Source organism: Prenolepis imparis, unplaced genomic scaffold, assembly GCF_030444845.1.
Source record: "Prenolepis imparis isolate NDT839.2.m4 unplaced genomic scaffold, iyPreImpa1.0 SCAF_4, whole genome shotgun sequence".
Lineage (NCBI taxonomy): Eukaryota > Metazoa > Arthropoda > Insecta > Hymenoptera > Formicidae > Prenolepis > Prenolepis imparis.
Genome location: NW_028141162.1, coordinates 490,812 through 513,944, shown reverse-complemented (window position 1 = coordinate 513,944; position 23,133 = coordinate 490,812). Strand labels below are relative to the sequence as shown.

General features: G+C 33.1%; 1 protein-coding gene across 2 annotated transcripts; it reads right to left on the bottom strand.

Moving 5' to 3' along the window:
* Nucleotides 1–33: 33 nt before the first annotated feature.
* Nucleotides 34–17,411, bottom strand: LOC145934733 (alpha-crystallin B chain). Of its 2 annotated transcripts, XM_083035450.1 has the most exons (4): nt 17,082–17,411; nt 9,861–9,977; nt 8,421–8,610; nt 34–1,019 (listed from the first exon to the last, which is right to left on the bottom strand). In XM_083035450.1, the coding sequence occupies exons 1-4, from the start codon at nt 17,267–17,269 to the stop codon at nt 825–827; spliced, it is 690 nt and encodes a 229-aa protein (XP_082891576.1). In that variant the 5' UTR covers nt 17,270–17,411; the 3' UTR covers nt 34–824. The 2 variants fall into 2 exon arrangements, with proteins under 2 accessions (XP_082891576.1, XP_082891578.1); XM_083035452.1 differs by lacking the exon at nt 9,861–9,977 and having other exon boundaries at nt 17,082–17,410.
* Nucleotides 17,412–23,133: the final 5,722 nt, after the last annotated feature.

Here is a 23,133-nt window from a genome sequence, read left to right as displayed (position 1 = left end):
CTTATTGTCGGAAAAATATAAATTGTATATAAATTTTCTTCTCATCGATTTTTATTTAAACTTGTGTTTGCCTTTAAATATTATGCGCAAATATTTCGAAAATATTAAAATATTCATAAATAATATCAATATATAATGCTCATGTATATACACACACTAAGCATTGTGTTATAGTCTTTTTAACGTACACCTAAACTAACATACATAAGTTAACCATTACAAACAATCGCCTTTCCATGAATTTGTAATAGTTTCGATTCGTTGATGCGCGGTGCACAAGTAAGCACAGTATAGCTCACAGCTTCTCGGGGAAAGGAAAGAAAAAAAAAAAAGAGAAAAAAAAGAAAAAAAACTAACTAAAATACATCTTTTCAAAAAAGGCAATGCACATCTCTCTGAAAAAGTTACGTCATTTCTCTACGAGGGAAGATTAAATATCATGTGTATCAAAGGAATAAAGCTGCTCGTATGAAAAAGGAAAATATTTTATATCAAACATTTTATCTGAATATTTATCTTTATAGCACTTGAACATTGATCTCTACGTTTGATTTTCTCTTTTGTTTTAAGTTAATGAAAATCGATACGCATTACTTGACGCGGTCGCTTGCTGTTTCTGCTATTTAGTTAAAATTGGTCAAACATTCTCGCGCGTGATAAATCGACTCGTGTCTCTATAACAATAAGTTTTATACTGTAGGGAATTGTAAAAGAAAAGGATGAAAAAAACTTACGGAAAGGTCCAAGTTGGGTAAGTTGAATGGTAGTTGGAACGGGAAGATTTCGAGACAGGAAATAAGAAATCGATTTTCGTTGCGTCGAGTTTACTGATGCGCGATCGGGATTAATTTCTCGCCCGATCCGATCGCCGGCAAAGGTGCCTCCACGGTAAGGACACCGTCCTTACTCAAAGAGGACTTAATGCTCTCGGGATTGGTTCCTTTCGGCAGCAAGAATTCCCGATTGTACTCTCTGTATACTGATTTGCTCTCCGTCTTCTCCTCGTGTTTAGCGTGGACCTGAAACAAGAGTTGCATTATGCTATTTGAGACATTGTTAGAATGCACGATAAATCTGAATCTTATATATTATATCATTATTCATATTAATTCAATTCACTGAGAAATAAACGCAATTGTATGCAACTGCTTCTGCAGAAAAAAGTTACATAATAATTTTAATCTAGTCGAATCATTTTTAGTTAAATAAGGCTGGATTTAGCAATTTTTTTAATTCTTTTGTGTAGATTATAAAATTTAGATATACATTTAATATATATATGTATATATATATATATAGACAAAGAAAACAAATTTTTTCCCAATAAAAGTTAATTCTATATAAAAACATGCAAGATGTTGCAACCACATTTTTAACGTGACCGCTTTTACTAAAATACGTCATGAAACTAAAATATCCAAATTACGCCGTAATGTTATAGTCTAACTAAGTAATTTATTATTTTAGTATAGATTATTATTAATATTAACAAGTAATAATATTCCATTCACGATTCATTCATAGTATGTATGCGCGTACACGCGCTTGATGTAAATTTACAAGTTCTCGTTAAAATTCGCCTCGCGTGCGTCGAACATCAAAACGTGTCGCAATTGATTTATAACATCGTTATAAACACGCTGTTAAAGGCCCTTTTCGTTCTTTTCTTCGTACGCAATATTTTTCACACATAAAAAGAAATACTAGCAGTAAGAAATTGTCGTTAACACGATTAAATTCTCGCGAGCAATGATAATGTAAAACGATAATAAATATTTTATAAGTGTCCTTCGTGATGTTCTCACGGGCAATTTCTCTGAAGGATCTAGAAATAGGGTAACGAGAGTGTATTCAACGTAATAGTGATCATATTGACTCATTCATTCGACCCATGAGTCACGCCCGTTCCGTTTGACCAAGCGTAGGTTTCATCTCCTTAGTTGACGCTATATGTATGTTGGTATAACATATCAGACATCGGTCTCATTTTTCCGTATGCAAATTATGCATATGCATTATGTTACAGATGCACGCGAGATATGTATATCGATTACGTTTTCGCGAAACGAAACTTGTACGAAAAAATACGGCACATTTATGGAAATCCATATTTCCATGTAAATAATTTTCTTCGATTTATATATGGTTATGGCTTATCGCCAATTTCTCATGAAAACTCATTGAGATAGGATGGCAGATGAGATGAGGATCTCCTCGTAATAGAACGACGATGAAAGTGAGTTACAAGAGCAGCGATATAATCAGGACACCCTCTCCACTCCCTTTACGTTTTGCGAGAGCCATGTTGAAGAAAAATAAAAATATATGCAATAGGACGAAGGACGAGACAGAGAAGATGGCGAATCGTACCGCCATATCTTTCGACATCAGGTCGACGCAAATCAATATTTTAAAGAGTCGCTTTCTTGCGAGTCATCTTTTCACTCGACCTCGTTTCTCGCGATTATATACTATGCTCTATTTTATTTTTGAATGCGAAGATTACATGCAAAAGGCATGCCGCGGAATGTCTATTTTCCTTGAAAGTTTCCTTCGGTTTTTTAAGCCTTCATACCTTTTGCAACAGTTTTATGGAGCGAGAATGTTTTTGTTAATTCGACGCGATCGATAGAGAATTTTATCGCAAAGTGATCCGACCGCACCTATGTCCACAGACTTTATATACCTCGCGTCCCAATTTTTTTCAAATCTAACTCGTTTGCATAACACATTACACTCGTTACGATCCATTTTTCATCGTGAAATAGTTGGTCTAGACTCGGAAAAAAAGCGATGAAATGTGCAATCGATTTATGACTTGTATAAACTCGACTTACTTTATCAGGCTCTTACATGTATATTATTCTTTTCTATCTGTCTGCGCAATTTTATTTGCCGTAGAATGTATTTTTTCATAACAATTTGATGCATTTTTCAAAATGCATTTCCGCTAGAAACTAGTTTGAAAGTAAACATTACACACATGGTAGCATATGCTGCCGTTCCAAGGTGTGCAAATATTATTACGCGACCCGCAGATAGCATCGTCGAAGAGTTTTTGTGTAAACGAGTGTTGTTAAGACGAAGATATTACATCATGTTAATGATGCGTTCGATCAGCGACGTATTTAGAAATCGCGGCTTTTATATACAAGAGCGAAGCGACTTGCCTTGAAAATCAGTGGTAAAGCGAGGATGCGAGTGTTGACTCATATACGATGAAACAAGAGTGCGTTATATTTTTATAACGCGCGTGTACAAAGTATCTTGGAGATTGTCGAACCACATTTATAATCTCAAAAGATTCGTAATATTAAAAATCTCAAAAATTAAGTCGATATAAATTTTTTACATCTATACAATCAAAGAGTCGGCGCGATATATTTTTATCTTATTATAATCTCCATGGAATAAATATTTTACTTTAATGTATTCAAGCAAATGAAAAATATAAACAGAGACGAAGAAGGAAGGAAAGAGGGATCACTATTTTTTGACGCTACCCAGCAGTAAATCAATCATGATGCTGGTGGCTTAGGCCACGCACTATCTCTCGTCGCCAATCGCGGTGACATTTCTTCAAGCGTGTCTCGATGGCTTTGTCGCGCGTGAAAAAAATGCAGGTGCAGGATACACAGCCGCGCCCATTAGAGCGGCAAACATATCAAAGACGAAGCCGCGAACGGTAGGCGAGGCCTGCCGTGTGCTAATTGCATTACGTAAAAGCTGTTAATGAGTGAACCGATTCGCTTCTCAAACGTCTTCCGACGACACCGCGTCGTCGAGAGAAGACACTTATCCGTCGTCGTCCGCGGATACGTGCCAACGAACGAAATAAGCCGGTCTTAACCTTGCGCCATGAGAAGAATTAGACTGACTGTCAATGCTCGAACCGCATCTTTAGCGTTTCTTATCTTTATTTACCGTTGTAAGACCGGTGATTTCATATTTGATTTCAAGGTGGTATGCGCTACCTTGCATAATTTTCGCATAAATTCCTTGGCACAGCTTCCCGATGACATAATAATTGACAATAAAAGTACCACATATGTCGATTTTCTCATAACGGAATATTTCTATATTTGATGTTTGAAGAACTTTCCTCTTATAAAACTCGACGAAAAAAGGATAGTTTCTAATTAATCAACTGTCCGTTTCGAAATATCCTTGACAAAGATGAACTATTTGATGTAAGCTGATATCAAAAACTAGAACTTGTTTTTCTAATTGTAAGCCACGAAATTGATTTTGCCATCACGCGGCGGTCATCAAATCGCTAATGCAATTTTCCTGTTCTACATTCTCCTTGGGATATCGATCGACTGTAAAAAATTGAAACTACCAAGACGCGGAGAAAAGCGTACGCGAGTAATACAAAACCGAGAGGGAAAGAGAACGAAGAAAAAGGTGAAAAGGAAAGAGACATCGTGAACTATAGTAACCCAACTCTTCGCAGGATCTAAGTTTTCGCGACAGATATCGTCTTACGAGAGGCCAACTTTATGCAATCTTACCAGTTGTGACCACTATTCATCGAAGTGACTGATTTGCCAAATTTTAGCATCACCGATTTGCTAACGAAATGTGGGTTACGATAAACATGACGATATCGTACCGATTCTATCAACACCATTGAATAGAATTTGCGCTGTAGCTAATAAGTTTTCAGATCTTTTAAATTTTTTTCAATCATCTCTTAGTTTATTCAAACAATCTTTATATCTTTGTCTCCGATAAACTAATTCTCACTCTGTCTCTGAATCATTTTTCTCATATGTATACCGATCTTATATGAATTATTGTATTTGTTAAACTAAAGGGGCTCGTCCCCGTTACATAAATAAATAAATAAAAAAAAAAAAAAAATAGTATTGACTTTCAAATATTTCGAAAACTTAAATGCATCTGAAAATTTTAATTTTATGAAAAATTTTATATATATAATTCTCACTCTCTCTAAAAAAAATATAATAATTTTATAATACAATTATAAAAGAAATGTAGACGATGTAGTTAATTTCTATACATTTCTTTAATTTTGTTTATGAAACAAGATACATTTGGAGTGAAAATATTTTCAATATTAATATACTTATATATCCGAAATTCTCTCTCGATACCACGATTGTCGAAAATAACATAAGCCACTGGCAGCTCTCTGACTCAGAAACTAAATATAATCATGAATTTTGACGTTACTAATTCCATTTCTCTGCTTTTGCGCGTATGGTTATAAAACAGACCCAGAAAATATATAGGTTGATTAAAAATAATATGAAACGTATCTTTTCCGAGACGGAAAAAATCACAAATCCGGAACAAACAAAACTCAATAGTTATTCGATATACAGGATACAATGTCTGTTGTCGTAGATATTTCAACAAATATTAAATCATCAATTAGGATTTGACGAAAATATAGCTTTTCGCAGCTTTTCAACTATCGATATTAAATATACATTCAAGTTTAAGCCGTCAATTAAATCTCTATCAAAATCCAAACTCAAAACTTTACATAATTACGTGCTATAAAAAAAAGATACGAGAAAGAAGACAAGGATGTATGTCTTTTCATCACTTCTGCGAGAAATGTTCTATAACTCTCGTATTCACATTTCCAGCTCGGATCGTTCGTCTTTTGGGGCATCGTCCTTGATCAAGCCCTTTAAGGTCCGTTTGCGGCGCGCAACCGACCTAAATTCGCCAGACCCTGACCACAATATACGACAAGCAGTTTCGAGTTCTTTTTTGTGCCGTCGCAGGTTCTGTCTGGCGAATCCGTTTATGGAAGATTACTCGCGTTCCCGCGACATTATTTTATAAAAAGAAGGATCTTTGTCGTAAAAATAAAAAAAACAATCGATGCTGCTCTGAATAAAATTATCTCGGATTTATATCAATTATATTTGCGTACAAGAATAAAAGGAAGAGAAAAAAAGAAAGAGAAAGAGAGATATGAAACAAAAAATTAGATTACGCATGGCAAAGCTTTAAAAGAATTTAAAAGAATATGAAAAAAAAAGTAGAAAAGTCAATAGAAAAATTATTTGAATTAATATATATCAATGACCTCTCAAGAAAGATAAAGTAACCAACGACAAATGGAAACAAATCAAAAATAAAAACGTACTCTTTAAATTGACATATTCAGCAGAGACATATATATGCAGGATGTTTTGACAGCCGCCATTCAGTTTCCACTGAACTATTATAAACTACTTGAAGCTGATGCTAAGGAAATCAATGTTTCTCTTTCACCATCGGGATCAATACTGTGACACCAAATGATACCGCAAATCAAAAGATTCTTCATTTATCAGATTTTTATGAAAATTTGATAAGTAATAAAACATTCTGTACAAAGATAAGCTGACACTCTTCCGATTTAAACAAACAGCGGAAGACATCTTTTAAACATCTTGTATAAAATCTATCTGCCTCGTCATGATCTTTAAGAGGCCGTGAAATTAAAATGAAAAAATATTCGAATTGACCAATCATTTATCGAATAAATCATTATTAGAATAATATATCGTGCCTTTCATCAACGAATCTTTCATTATAATCTTCCTTTCATCGCGATCAAGAACAAAAGTGTCATGGTTCAATGACCTCATCATCCATGCATAACGGTAGAAGAACTTTTGTCAATACCTATCTACTCGAGAAAGCGAGAAAGAATACATCCACCTAATTTCCACAATTTTATTATCTCTCTTATTGAAATAAATAAACATTTCTATGATTATTAGCTCGTATTACGTAAAACAAAACGTCACGTATCAACAAATAAAGTGACTTTTAAGCACAATAAATTTCATATTTTTCTGCTGCGTAAACCAAAGTAATTATTTATTTACTGTGACATAAATTTTCTCTTTTCTCTCTCATTAAGATTCTCATCAAGATTAAAGGTTCTCCAATTAAATCTATTTTCTATAATATAAAAATTTCTATAACATAAAATTGATTAAATTAGCTACAAATGTAGCGTTTTCATCTAATTATATTATATTATAAAAATTATAATATAGCTACATATAAATATAGCTATATTGCTACTAACAAAGTGCAGTTAGACGAAAAAGATATCTCTTGTGTAATTCATAAGCATAATCGCGTCATCCTGCATTTTGACTTCGGCTCGTTTGTTCACAATGGTCGAACATTATTCCGGTCCGCCGGTATGACGACTGGCATGAATTTATTTTCGGCGTCGGTTATTTCCGTCCAGGTCGACGCGAGAGCATTAGAGAAGAAGCTCGAAGACGCGCGATATATAAAGAGATTCCACAACTTTCATATTTTACTTCCTGCATAAAATTCTTATTTTCGAAACGGAAACCGAGCAAAGAAAAATAAAAGGCCCCTTAAATTTGTTAAATTTATATAAATTTATATAAATTTGCCAGTTGAGGGAGATAAAATTGCGTTTCAGAATCATTCGAAAGAACCACCATCGAAACCGCTAAATGAAATGACTTCGTCTTTCATGAATTCTGTGAATTTGGTCGGTTCACTGGATGAAGCCAACTTCCCAAGGCAGGAAGTGACGTAACGCGAACAATTATACAGCGTTCTACATATGCAGCAGTTCGTAAGGATTCGCAAAAAATACACTGCATTTCACGCTATTGATTACTTCCCGTATTCGAGGATAGAATTTAAATGCAAATTTTTCGGAAGAAGAGAACATAATATTTTCATATTTAATTTAACTTGTTTTATATTAAATTTTCATATTTAATTTCATATTTAATTTAATTTGTAATCGTTTTCGAATGTTAAATTTTCCATTTAGCATATACAGGACTGTATTGTAAAATATATAAGAATAATCTAGCAAACTAATATCTTTGACGAAGGCAAGTTAGAGATTAATCTAGAAAAAATTATATGGCGATCCACAACTCGTGTAATTAACTTCGCCGTTATGACGACGTGTTATGCATGGACCGGCAACTTTGCGTCGCGTCAATCCTCGCCAATTGCGCAAAAACTCGAACCCGATTTGCATCTTGCCAAGTTGTGCAAGAGACCGTGTACCGGCGAGAGTATCGTGCGCGATGAGTCAACCGTGTAATAATTTCGGGTTTCCTGCGTTTGCCAGATGAATTAAGCAGAAGCAATAAATTGGAACACTCAGTGATATTGAGTAATCTATTGTTTGAGTAAATTAATTTTATACGCGAAAAAGATAGAGACATGTCTAAAGATAAATTTTAGTCACTATAAATAACAGGAAAAAATAATTTTATTAAAAATCTTATTTCAATATTTCAATGTGTAAAAAAGTAAAAAAATTTTAAATTTTGAACTCTTTTTTACAAGTTAAATGGACGCTCAAAATAAATGGTTAAGACATCTCTCTCTCTCTCTCTCGCTAATTGTAAGACTTAAATAAAAAAAGTCCCACTCACCAAGAGCTTGTTATCCACAGTTTTGACGACGATCTCCTCGGGCGTGTATTGAGAAACGTCAAAGCGCAACTTGAGCATCTTGTTGTCACCCTCGTCCTGGATGAGGGGACTGTTAAGGCCATCCAACCAAGTATGATCATGCTGAGGACTCAGGGAACTGCTATTTTGAGTGCTCTGTTGCGTGGTGGTGCTGTAATTTAAAACGAAAACTTCGGTTAGATCACCGACGATCATCGCTCGCGTGTAAAATCTAAATGAACGATGAGACATTGAGCGTATTGATAACGATGATGAGCGGAGATGTTGAAAATGCGTGATACATTAACGTAAAACCTGTTGCTATTCTATTCTACGATAGGTGCGATAATCTGAAGCCCCATACCTATGGTGGCAATGCGACACACAAGTAACATAAATCCACACACAAAGATTGACATTGATTCAAAATCGTGCATTGACAATGTTAACGCTAAACGGGCCGACGTCAAAATTTCTAAACATTGTATTTTATGTAGCAATATCTGTAATTATTAAAAATAAGAGCAACAAAAAATTGCATAAATGTAGTCACTTATTTTAAATTCTAATTAGCAATTGAGATAGTTGCCTTGGCCTTTTTAGCGTTAAATGAAGGTGTTACTCGGGTTTGACTTTTGTACGCAACACTATAATCTATGCAGAATCGTGTGGAACATGAGATATGAATTGTGTCAAGAAGGTAACAATGGTCAACGTTCCCGAGTGCGAGGTCACGGAACGTGCAAACATCTGTTTGATCGTTGCACTCGCTCTCTAGTGCGATTACAACTGCGTTAACCCTTCGTAGAAAAAAAATAATGTTATGCTGCGGCACTATTTATTGCTGAGACATTTGACTTGTTATTTCTCTCTTATATGTTCCCTTAATATTTATATATATTATCTTAAATGTAATAAAGATATATATACCAATGATGCATTAGTATTCAAGAATATTTGATTATGCAATTAAATTTTTATTGCAATTAATTGTAAGTTCTTAATTTATAAATATTTTTTATATTAATTATATTAAATGTTAAAAATTTTCAAAAGTTTCTTGCTTAATTACGTCCGATTTATCAAATTATTCATTAATCCACCTTACTTTGCAAATTCATCCTACAAAGGGTTAAAGACTGATAAAGAGAAATTTGAGAAATAAACGGCACAGTGCAGAATGTGTACTCCGGCTGGGAGGTTAAAAAAATAAATTTATTAAAAGGTGCGGACAGTAAAAATTTGTTATCGCTATTCCAGAACAAAGCGATCTACTTGGTTCTCTGGCAAGCTTGAATTAAATCGAGGGTACGCGCCCTCACGGTAACATTTTCCGATCCTATAGATTGTCTCTATATCGATCGACTCGTTTTCTCGTACTTTCTTTTTTCTCATTTTTTTTTTCTCTAGCGATAGCATCACCTTTTGAAGCTGTCGAACGCGGATCGCTTCGACGATGCTGTAGGGTCGACCTTGTCCCAACCTTCGCTCTTCTCGGTCGTCGACGTGCGATGCTCGCTGGTACTCGTACGATGCCGACTTCATAGTTAGTGTCATCAACGTGCCAATGCAGAGAGCCAATTGGTAATCGAGCGCAGGAAGAGGGGTTGTTATTATTATACGGTTAATTTTTGGTGGTTACGGAAATCGCGTGAATTTGACGTTAATCCACGCGGTCACGCTGTCTTCGCTTCTGTGTTTCTTGGCTTAGTACAAGTAATTCTACACGCGGCATTAATCTGGACTTAACAATTTTTTCAAACTAGGTTTCACCAGCGATCAACAGTTATTCAGCTGATTAAATCTTCTAATTCTCTCTAATTTCATTAATAAAAACGACAAATAATTTTTATTTGTGTTACATTTGTTATAACTTTACAATAAACATCAATTGTTTCCGACGAAACGTAGAAGTTATTTATAATCTTTAGTAATATAAATTGACAATTATTTCTATTTTTATCATCGTAAAAGGGACCGTTTAAGCAACGAATAATTGTTTCGAATTTATTTGTCATTGATGAAACCCAATCCTTATTCAAATTGTTATCAATTGTGCTTTTTTAATTGCTAATATCAGCATCCTATATTTCCAATGTCAATTTTTGACAAAGAAATGCAGCTTCGAATTTGCGTTATATTAACAGACAATTAATGTCAAGTATATTTAATTTTAAAAGTATAATAAGAATTTTCTTATATACCAAGAAACAGTGAGCGAATGACATTCCAAGCGAGATATACTTAATTGAAATTTTTTTGTGTTTTTAATTTGCTATTATTTTTACTTATTTAGATTTAAAATATTGTATTTTATATTATATTTAGCTAATTGTGGAAAACACTATAAACATGATTTTTTTAAAAGAATGCTGAAAGTTGGACTACAAAAAAGATAGTTTTGTAAAATTTATCATACTCTTATTCGAAACATTTTATGTCTAATTTGGTTATATACTGGAAAATTATAATTAAAAATAAATAATAAATTATAGAAATTAAGCGCTAAATTTTTACTCAATAAAAATCTTATCGCGAATAAAAAAATATTATAATTTTCTCTATTACTAGCAAATTCGATTTAATGCACCACTGGCGCGCGTTTACTCGGTTTTCTGCATGCAATTGATATTAAAAAACGATACAGAAAACTGAGTAATCCAAGTGCATCCAAGCGAATTCACAACTTTATCGCAAACCTAAAATATCCTCGAATGCTGGCAAATTCACTTCAAACAAGAACAATGTACAAAAAGCAGTAAGACAATCGACACACGTCAACACGCAGCAAATTAATCGTAAAAGCTATGTACAAATTATTCGTACAACTGAAGAAAATAATAAGCGTACTTGGCAAATATACATACATAATGAATCTTATTCGATTTTTTTTTAAATTATTTCGCACGATACATCGACATTTTTCAAATCAGTACCTGCGTTTATCCGGGTGACCTTTCTTCACGGAAATCATTTCTAAACTAATTACTTTATCGCTGATAATAGATGTTAAATTTATTAATGGTCTCTAGAGAAAACCGATCGATCGTAAGTAGACTTATCCGCAGATAAGAATAAAACTATTTGCAACTCTGTATGAAATAAAACGTTGCCTCGGATATCGCGATACAGATAACCGGAAATCTTTTGCTTCTCATGAGCTTCGGAAAGGTCATCGACTCCCACTAAGAGTACTAAAGTAATACGTAATAACGTTGTCACAATCATACTTGCAGCAAAGATAAACGTGATTTCTCAAGTCACGTTTATCTATTTACCTTTCTTAACTTGTTCCTCTCGGAATTGTCTCACTTTGATTTAATCATATAAAATAATTTTAACACGCTCTGCTATTTTTCAATCTCATTTATCATTTTCCGAAATTCACGCAAATTTGAAAAAAATCAAGGATCTATACACATTTATATGTATAATTATTACACAAGTTATTAGTAATATATAAGTAGATCATTTTGGCAATGTTCTAACAAGATTTTCCTGAAAATTGCAAAGAACTTTTCTATTACTACACATTTTTAAAAATATTAAAAAAAAAAAAAAAAAAAAAAAAAAAAAAAAAAAAAGAGATTTTTGTCTAATAAAATATTGTGTTCTTCTAGAAGCAAAAATTATATTTTATAACAATGCATAACCCGATAGGAAATAATGTTTGAGAGAACTGCGACATCATGCGTGATATAAAGTTTCGTGACAGTCGAATAAATTCCAGTAAAAAGATTCTAAGAACGAAATGTCACTATATTCTGTCACGCAATATAACGTGTTTAACAGTAATAACGACTGTTTTCCGCGTTTTATTTCCCTTGTACGTATAAGTTGAACGAAGACGAAAGAGAGAAAAAGAGAGAAAAAGATTGCCATCTGTCGTCGCTGAATAAATATACCTATATTTCTACAGCTACATTATTTTTCGACGAATCTATCTCAGGAACGTGAATGCATTATACGATTTTTACTTCTCGTGATTGTATATTTCCACTGAATTTTGATCAAATCTAAATTAGAAACATTGAAATATCATGACATTTGTCAGTAGGAACAAAAGGGTAGAAGTAAAACTACACAGGAAAGCTGTGTGGGAAAGAATGTGGTAGAGAACAATTATGCCAGACAAGAGAAAGGTCGGATCTCGTCTCGTGAAATCGCGGGAGGTCAACCATAGCGAGCAAGCTCTCACAAAACTTGACTCGTCGAAACGAAGAGAATATAGCGCTACTACTGATTCCTTATCGTGGAAATAAAATTCCTAAATGGCCACTTGTCGAGCGAAACAGTAGACGTGTCTTAGGAAATTAAACGGCAAAGATAAATCGCATATAAAAATGATTCATGGTATAGATAGCGATTATCATTCATCAATCAGCTGGTTTCCTCGGCGAATAACAGAAAGATTATCATCTATGTCGCAAGTCATTAGCTAACTAAGTTTATCGCGAATAAAATAATAGCTGTGAAAGAACATGTTTTGGCGGAATCGTATTTAGTCATTACGTCATATAAATGATTGAAAGTCAATTAATCTCATAGTAGTCATATACATACATTGTCCGACATAAAGAAGCGGAAAGTATACGTGAAAGTATAAGTTAATCTCCCTTTGGCATGTGCATCGCATTGCTCGAGTCTTCGATCGCAAAAGGCGAAGGTGACTTCCGACAGCACGTCAGTTGTATTCGCGAAAGTTCAAGCATAAAGTTTAACACAGTTCGTCAAAGTCAACTAACAAGCTATTGACCTGCCTATAAGAGGCAATTTCCTGTTGCTGCTCGCGTTGTCTGTAAGCCTGTCTGCCTGTCTATCCGCAAAAGCATTACAAATTCGTCTGCACGCGATACATTGCAATTATCAAACTCTTTACTTTGTACTACGCCTCTATTTAAAAGTAAAGATTAAAGAGTTTAGAAGTGACATCCAATCAAGATACGTATCACTACAAGCTACAAGTCTATAAAATAAGACTACAATAAAATAAGAAATCTAGATAAAAAAGAAAGAGATTTTTATATTTACTGCTTCATAAAAATAATTAACTAAATTTACTTTTGTACTTATCGATTCGGTCTAAAATCGTGTTTGACACTCCCGTTGTTATTTAAAGAAATAAACTAAGAATTGCAAAAAATATTTTCATTATGATTCTAAATTAATGGGCAGCTTCGAAGTTGTTATATCCGATATATATTGTATCAGTAAAAATAAATTCAAGTAATATAATGGAAATAAAAAAGATTTATGCTAGATAGATTCGTAATCTACGCGTCAGAAAATATTTTCGTCGAAGCCTCTTTCCGCGCGAGCATATGATGTGCCATAATACACTTGTCTATTTGCGGTAAACGTCCCTGAACACTAATATTACGTCAAGAACACGTGATTATTCGGACTTGGTAATGGACCGAACTCACCACCTACGAACGATCCATCGAGAATGTACGATCGATATCGAGCAATTTTTACCACGGCGCATATTTATAGACAGAATGTTTTATATGTCAATGAAGCAGCACACGTGTTTCTTAAAAAAGATCTCGCTATGATTTATTTATGAGAGTGAATTTTATAACTATATATGTACATACATGTGATGATAAGTGATGACTGAAATCGCAGATAATTAAATTTTGATTTATTAAATTAAACGACTGTTAGTGTATTTTTAATCGATAATGCATCGCAAATTGTTAAATTCGATAATAATTCTCGAAGACAATGATAAAATGATGAAAATAAATTAATTAATTGCGCGATGAAATTGTTATTTGTCAAAATTGTGAATTGTGATGAACAAATTAAACCTGTCGAGGCATGATGCGAACAAAGTACACGCGATGTCAACGCGAATGTGCGAATTTGGACGCGAGCTTACGCAGTCGGTGCGTAACATACCGAAATTTGAGCACCGTTTTATGCCTGGGCGGATAAAGATCCTCATCCAAGATCATCGTGGATCCTTGCCGGTAGAAAGGCAAGTCGATACTCGTGCTACAAATTGAACGCGCCTGGCTTTAATACGCGAACGGTGCGATCGCCTCGATGTCGCAGAAATTACTGCGTAAAATGGCTTGTAGGCTTCCTGCAAGCTCTTCACCTTTCTTGCATCACGATTTAGTGCTTGATTCCAGTGCCCTCGTAGTGGGGACCATTCGCGGACGAGCAACGCGTCAATGTCAAGGTCATCATGTTGACGTAATAACGCAATGCACTGAAACTTGTGCATTTTTCATCTGTATTTCTTCGATTTTCATAAATTCAACACTATTAGAACGAGATCGATGGTATTATTTCAACAAATGTACGTTTTAATATATAAGTGTATTTTTTTCTCTAAAAGACGAGTAAATTTATCTTATTATTAATCAGTTAAAGACCTGAAATTGAAAAAAGGAGAAACGTTCTATCAGCGTAATTTACTTTTCTCATGTTTTATCCTGCTTTTTCCAACTATTGAATAATGACAATGTTGCATTCAGAACCATGCCACCGAATGTGTGCGTATGTATCAGTGTAAACATCGAAACTACAGTAAACGCGCCCGTTCATCCAACGAGCGCATCCAACGAGACGCATCCGACGTAATTATGTAACAGACATCGCTTGTAATTCCGCGAACAACACGTAGAGCTCCACGCGTTTCCCACAAGAATGTATTTAATTATACATGTCGGATTTAACATGAGTGTGTCATCACATAACGAAATAATCGCTACTTGCCGTGTGAAATTTGATATATGAATATCATATTGGACTGCCGATCTCGTAAAAAGCTCATCTTGTGAAAGATAAAATAAAAATAAATTTGACGCTCTTATACTTTCACTCAAGATTCTTTTTACAAAATAATGATGGTTTAAAAAATTTTTTGTAAAATTATTTTACGCCAAGAGAAACGCGTGTAAACGAAATACAAAATAATTTCAATAATATCGTGCGAACAACCGCGTAACGCAATTAACTTACATCGTTGATTACACCTTTGATATATAAGCAAATAAATTCGCGTTATCGCGAAAATCACGAAAATTTCGACGATAAAGTTTAGCGCAGTTGGTTAGATGTTTGCGTATTTTCCGCACATACACCCCGAGATTATTCACGACGGTCGCGCAGTTTGAGAGGCTAAAGAGAAGAGCTGCTTCTGGTCTGCGAGTATAGTGACGGAATCTCTATAAATAGCAGGTATACGAAATGCGCGTGAAACGACGATATCGATGCAAAAATATCGTGGTAATCCGTGAACCGCCGTAAACGGCGATCGAATCATGCTGCGTTGGAAAAATCTACGGCACAATTTGACTTTTGCACTGATGACATTTTATGTGATAATGACAAAATATAATAATAAACTTTTCTACTGTTAATCTATTCAATATGTCCTGTATATGTCATTAATGACATTTAATGCTATTATTGTTATTATTAATATATATGTAAGATTGAAATATAATACATTCTATATATATATATATATATATAACATTTACTAAAATGAAACGTAAAATTACGTAATAAGAATTATTGCGTAAATTAATTTGTGCCAGATTTTTTAACGTGATAAATTATCTATATTTGTATCGCTCTCTTTTTTTTTATCGATGCTAAGAGAGATTAATTTTTTTAATGTTTAGTAGATGTGTGCCAAATATTACATTTATATTTTCTCTATTATGCGATATAAGGTCTTATATTTATAAATCAAGTATAAATTATTGCTTTAAAAAATTGATTTGCTCTTCTATAAAAACGCTTACGATCGATCGGTAGATGAGTGATTTTTCCCATCACTCTAAAAATGGAATTTATAAATCAAAGATCGAGAAACTGTAAACCTTCACATTGTATAAAAGAAAAAAAAATTTGTTTCAAATACATCAAATTGTATACGTATACATTCTGTTAGAAACCGTCAATAATCATTGAATAGACTGAATATTTGTAATCGTCAGTAATTTCAATGCGTGACATGCGTCGTCGCGCGATCAAAGAAAACGAAGTAGCTCTTATATTACATCGAAGTTATGAAGCATATATTAAAACCTGTCGCATATCAATATGATGGAGCGCAAATGATAAAAAAATTGCAAGAACAAAAACGTATAGTAAGAGTACTGAAACAAAGATCGCTTTCATGTTCTCTGATCTTTTTGCCGCAATCTACGACAAATTTCGTTACACTGTTGGTGCGTTTTCGAGCACGGAAAAATCAATACTTGGTGTCATCTGTATTATTCAGTTGTGACGTACAATTTTTATCGGTCCTTTTCTCTCTCTCTTTCTTTTTCTATATTACCGATATATATAACATATATGAGAAAACAGTAATTTTATTCGCGTATATTTTTCTCGAGTTATGTGACCTCGATACAGACACTACCGGCGTATTGTGCGCATAAACATGCCGTTAACATCGAACGTCGATGTAAACAAAACATTCAATAGCTTCAAGTATGTGCATACATCGTAACTGGAAGAAAATGCTTTTGCAAAATTGAATAAAATATTACGCGTATGAATTCATTGCGCGAGAAAGAGAGAAAGAGAATGATAAATAACATAACGCCGCGTTCTTGCGAAATAGAGGTTAGGCGTTTTCGCGAGAGAATTCGCGATCCCTCATACGCATACCTGGTAGTGCTCTTGAAGAAGTTGTTGCTCTCGCGGTTCATCAACTCGCTACGGAACCGCGACATCTCGTCCTCCATCTTTCTCATCTCAGCGTCGAAGCGCTCGCGTATGTTTGAGAATTCAGTGTCGATGACACTGAAGTCGCCGAGCTTGATGGGAATGTTGCGCTTGATACCACTATCAGCCATGTTTTCCGCTCGAATAGCACACTTGTCACTGAATCACTTACAACGAGGGATTCGCGTTCGATGAAAAACACGATTGGAGAGCGACTCTCTAATCACAAGAATACGTGCGCGTATCTAGTCCCGCCTGAGGAATGAGCGCTGCTCGCCGGCAGCTCCTTAAATAGCCGGCGACGCCGGCGAGGCCGGCGAGGCCGCTCGTGGGAGTTCGGCCGCGCTCGGCTTCTCTCGTCACTACGCACGCGGTCGCTCTCGACGCTCTCTCGTAGCGAACATTCGCGCAAAGTTGACACGTTCGATGTCGGTTCTTTTATTCTTAGTTTAATTACACATTAATGCGGCGGAAAGCCGAAGCGTCATTAACGACGAATGATCGATCGAGACAAAATGGAGAAACGTCGCCGCCTACATTTCGTGTAGGACGAAAGAGCGCGTTTGTTTTGCCATTTATGGATATCGCACTTTATACGCAATATTTCGTACATTTATTTTTTTGGAAAATTAAGAGATAATCGGTTTAAAATTATATATTTAAAATAGTTGAAGCGAATGATTGAATGACATATTTGGTTATGCGCGATTCTCATTCTTTCTTAAAAAGCCATCTTTCTTAAAAAGGAAGGGAAAGAAAAGACGATAAAATTCGATAAAGTTTCGACGCCAGATTAATTGTCAAATTACAAATGTATTATTCCATATTGAGAGAAAACTTGAGGTTAATAGATTAATTTTCTGAAAGAGTGCGATCGAATTTATTTTCGTATTTAAAACAAATAATTTGTTAAATATAAAAACGGGTTCTTTCAATTTGTTCATATAAATATTGTGCGTAGGCGACACACGCGATCTCGGAAAAGACACAAAACGAATCATCATCATCATTGCCCGCGCATAATAGAGCATGACTAATAAATTTACACGATCGTTTCCTTATGAACGACCCCCGCGAAAGAACAATCTCGTAAAATTCCTATACACATGTGTCACGATAAAATTATTCATATTTATGAAGAAAAGACGGAAATAAAAGGCGCGTGCCAGAATAATATTTGTTTTTCACCATAGTTTTTTATCATAATTCTTAAATTAAATTAATTTTTTTTTAAATTAAATTCTCTGCTTCACGTAGATTAAACCGAATATCAGAAAACGTGAGTTGGAAATAAAAGAGTCTAGAAATAACGTGTAAGACGAGAGTTTAACGAGTTGCAATGACTGATATGATTTTTACGATGCTGATTGATTAATTAGTATGGCGAATTAAAAGGTCTCTTTCAAGTCAATAACGCTCATCGCAACATCGACGAGGTAATCTATTCATAAAAGCCTGTAATAGTCTGTAAACAAGAATTATAATTTAGAAAATATTTCAAAAGTTTACAACATTATTAAAATAGCAATATAAAATTATATTGCTATATTTTAGAAATTAATTGTGAATATATCGTTATCGCGTTATCGCCTAATATAATAATCTGATTGTCAGCCTATCTAATAATATTGTTTTGTAATGTTTGTATATCAGACAAATAAAACTCGCGCAATCTATTATAAAAGATGATTTCGAACCGATTGTATATATCTTTGAACAAATCAACAAAGGTGCAAAATTAAGAACGCATTCCTCTTATATTGCGTCTGCCGAAAATTGGCAACGGCATCGAGATGCGTCAACAAGTCGGGTTAAAAGAATGTTTACGTCGTCACGAGAAAATTCTTTTACGGTATTGTGAAACTGACAAGTCCTGTGTGTGTGTGTGTATGCGTGTGTGTGTGACGCCGACGCTATTTCGGCGCTTTGAGTCGTCACGAGTTGCGTTCGACTGAATGGAGGAACGGCACGTCATTCTTTACGCCCCCTCATTTCTCATATACAGTCCGAACATTCTTCAAGGATACGTTCACATGAATCAGACCACCATCGAAAAGACTCCTCACGTCCAACTACTTAATTGAATGAATCCAAGAAACAATTGGCCAAACAGATGCACTCGCTATAATCCTGAACTTGACGAGAAGAAAATAAACTTGCATGATTATATTAAAAGCGAACAGTACGAATATGACACAGAGTTGTGAAAATGATTAAAATATACTTGCATTAATAATCCAGATTAAATAAGTTTTTGCAATAGCGCGATTTGCTGTTTTTTTTTTTTTCCATTTTAAAATTAAAGTTTTATTCGTGATTTATGTATATTTACACAAATTAAAGAAGAAAATCCCTAAATTTTCTAAATTCTAATTTTTTTCATTTATTTAATCATTATATGCATAACGGAGAATATACTATATACGATGTCATCTTACAAAGCGCGTATAGCAATGAAAGGATAAAAGATACCAGATCACGACCATCGAGATCATCGAGGTTGAAGCCAAAGTGTGTCAATGTCGGTACGTTCCTTATATTTCCAGTAGGACAAGATTTTTTACGAGACAGCTGACTTCCTCCCCCTCGTTTGAAACGTTCACTACACCAGTATGTTGACTGGAGTGTGTGACGTCATCTCCGTGGGGGTTTCACCGATCGATAAAAGGCGTCCTAATATGGATCGAAGATAAGGTCACCGCGTATAATACACCGATTTACAACATACCTACATAAAAAGATCATTACGAAAATTATATCACGCTTTTTAAAATGTCGCATATCTCAAGATCACCTAATATAGAGTTTTATCCCACAATGATTAATTTTTTTTCGATCACTTCCTCTTTTGTATCATTATTTTTAACTTTGACTTTTTAATTTTAACGAAGAAATACCTTTATCTCCGACTTACATCTTGCGGATATATTTTAACTGCAGTTTAAATCGTCTCACAGGAGCCTATACATTAATGTTCTTTATATAAAATACCAAACCGGTTAACCGGTCATCACATTTCGTCTGCAGATTTACATAAAAATCGTCAAAAATAAATCGATCTTAAATATCATAATTTTAGACGAAATAGAAATAATTAAATAAAATTTCTATAATTTATATCAATTGTCTATTTTATAAAAAATAAATTTATCTCGAAATTTAATTCGTATACATGGATTTGATGTCATTGAATGACGCCACGGCACGTTAACCTCAAGTTCGTACTGCGGTTTGTAACTTGTAACGCGGTGTCATTATATGACCAGTGATGACCTCTCGGCATTCATAGGTCGTTCCGAAGATCGCTCACTACATCCACGTAATTATATAATTTAAAAGATGCGATAAAGTCTTATTCTATATAAGGGCAAAGTTTATATTCGATCGATATTATTAATTAAAAATTTATGATAAAAGATTATATATAAATATATTCTTGATTTCGCGTAACATGAATGCGGAAAGCGAAAATTGCCGAGCTATTTCTCGATCGTATCCTCGACATTGAATTACGAAGGTACGACGATCGAAATAATCGAACTCTCGAAGAATCTCCTTCGAGCGGATCTGGCCTCGGATACTATGGCTGTCTCGGATTTTGTCAGCTAATAATAACTTGGTAGCACATACCAAAGAGCTACTATCTTTTCGACGACGTCAGTTTGCTTGTTTTCCTCAATTATATACCGTGCTATGAATAATTGTTCAATCTCTTATAAATGGAGCCCGTTAGTCTCGAAGCGGGAAATCGGGAAATGCAAAGATAGAAATTTGATTTAGTAGCGCGAATAATGCCACGAGAAAAAGAAAAAAGAGCAGAGAAAGAGAAAAAATATATAATTTACAGAAATATTAAAAATACTGACAGATTTGCTAATTAAATTTTAAAATAAAAATATGTTACAAAAAATAAAATTATATTTCATAGAGAAAATTTTCTCTTACAATTTACCCTGAAAATCATGGTAATCGTGGGACAATATGAGATATGGAAAGAATTTTAAAAATATGTTTCATTAATTTTACCATACTTTTAGTAAAATTAATCAAACCTATTTTATATTTTGTGATAGATATTATAATTTTTTATTCTGATAAATATTAATTAGAGAAATTCTCATAAAATTCTTTACATACCATATTGTCCCACGATTACGATTTTCAGGATAAATTCTAAAAGAAAATTTTCTTCGTGTATAAATAATACGTTATAATGCTTGAAATTTAAATAATATTTTTTGACAAAAATCAGCTGATAACTGATAAAAAATATTAATCGAGTTTAAAGTACTGTAATATTTTATTTATAACATTTTATTATTTTATAATTTTTATTACATACTATTATTCTAAAATTTAATTAACGAATTAACGTTTTAATCAGCTGATTTGCCAAAAAATATTAATAAAGTTTCATGTATAAAAGAATGATCCAGAAATCAGCTGCTAACTGTCAAAAAATATTAATCAAGTTTCAAGAATTACAACATATTATTTAAAAGATATTATTAACTTTTATTACAAATTAAAAATTAATTAGCAAATTAACGCTTTAATCAGCTGATTTCTGTCAAAAAATATTAATAAAGTAAAAATTTGCTAAATTAATTTTAAAATCATAATATGTTATAAATTTGCTAATTAATTTTTAATATAATTTGTTATAAAAGTTAAAATAATATCTTTTAAATAATATGTTGTAATTTTTGAAACTCGATTAATATTTTTTGACAGTTAGCAGCTGATTTCTGTAACATTTTTTTTAACGTGAAACATTAATATTTTCTGACGGAAATCAGCTGATTAAAATGTTAATTCGTTAATTAAATTTTAAAATAATAATATGGAATAAAAATTATAAAATAATAAAATGTTATATTTTCATAAAACCACCGCGCTCCCCAACATGAACTGCCAATTATTATTATTATTATTATTATTATTATTATTATTAGAGTACCTCACAACAAGCAGAGGTGGCGGCAACTTTTCTGAACCCCGACTCTCGGCAACAGTCATAAATATTAACCGCAATATAAGTCGATAGCTTTTATTATTCGCAACATTCTCGTTGCAAAAATTTAAAATTCAATAATATATTTAAAATTCAATAATACTGAGCAGGCCTGGAGAAACGCAGCCAGAAATATGTAAAAAGGCCTATACGTATATACATTAGTAAAAAATGATAAAAAATAAACTCTGGATGCTTCTTTTCCTCTCGAAAGGGGAAATCTCTTCAAAGAAATATAAAGTATTTTAATATTTATGAATATCATTGATTAAATCTTCAAAATAATTTATTATATTCTTTGTTTCGCGACAAAATATTTATTAAATATTATTTTACTTTGTTTCAAATAAACTAAACTTTACTTTTAATAAACTTTATTAAAGTCAAGTTATCAATAAACTTGCATAAATAAATTTGGAGAAAAGATAAAATTAGCGCATTATAAAAATAGATATAATTTAATTATTAACGCGCGTTCTATTAAATAAATTGAAGTGTGTTATGATATAACTATTAAACGTTTCTTATTTTTTATGTTTATAATATATGCATGTTGAAAAAATCTCTATTATGAGACACATTCAAAAATTAAACACATATATACAATAATTTATCTTAATTTATTCATTTCAAGATAATGAATTTGTGATATATAATTTATATATAATATTACAATTAATTTGAGCCTTTTCTTTTAATGTGTAATAAGTATAAAAATAAAAAAAGATAAATTTTGATATCAAACAATTTGCAAGAATTAAAATAAGAATAAAAAGAATTTTACCAATGCATCTATTATTGCAAATTATATTATAATTATCAGAGAAAAAAGGTTTATTCCTAATATTTTTATCTTATACATATACATATATATATATATATATATATATATATATATAAATGTATTAAAATATTTCTGATATAATTTTCACAACTACATTACCTTAAAATTTTTTTTTAAATATTATAAATCAACACTCA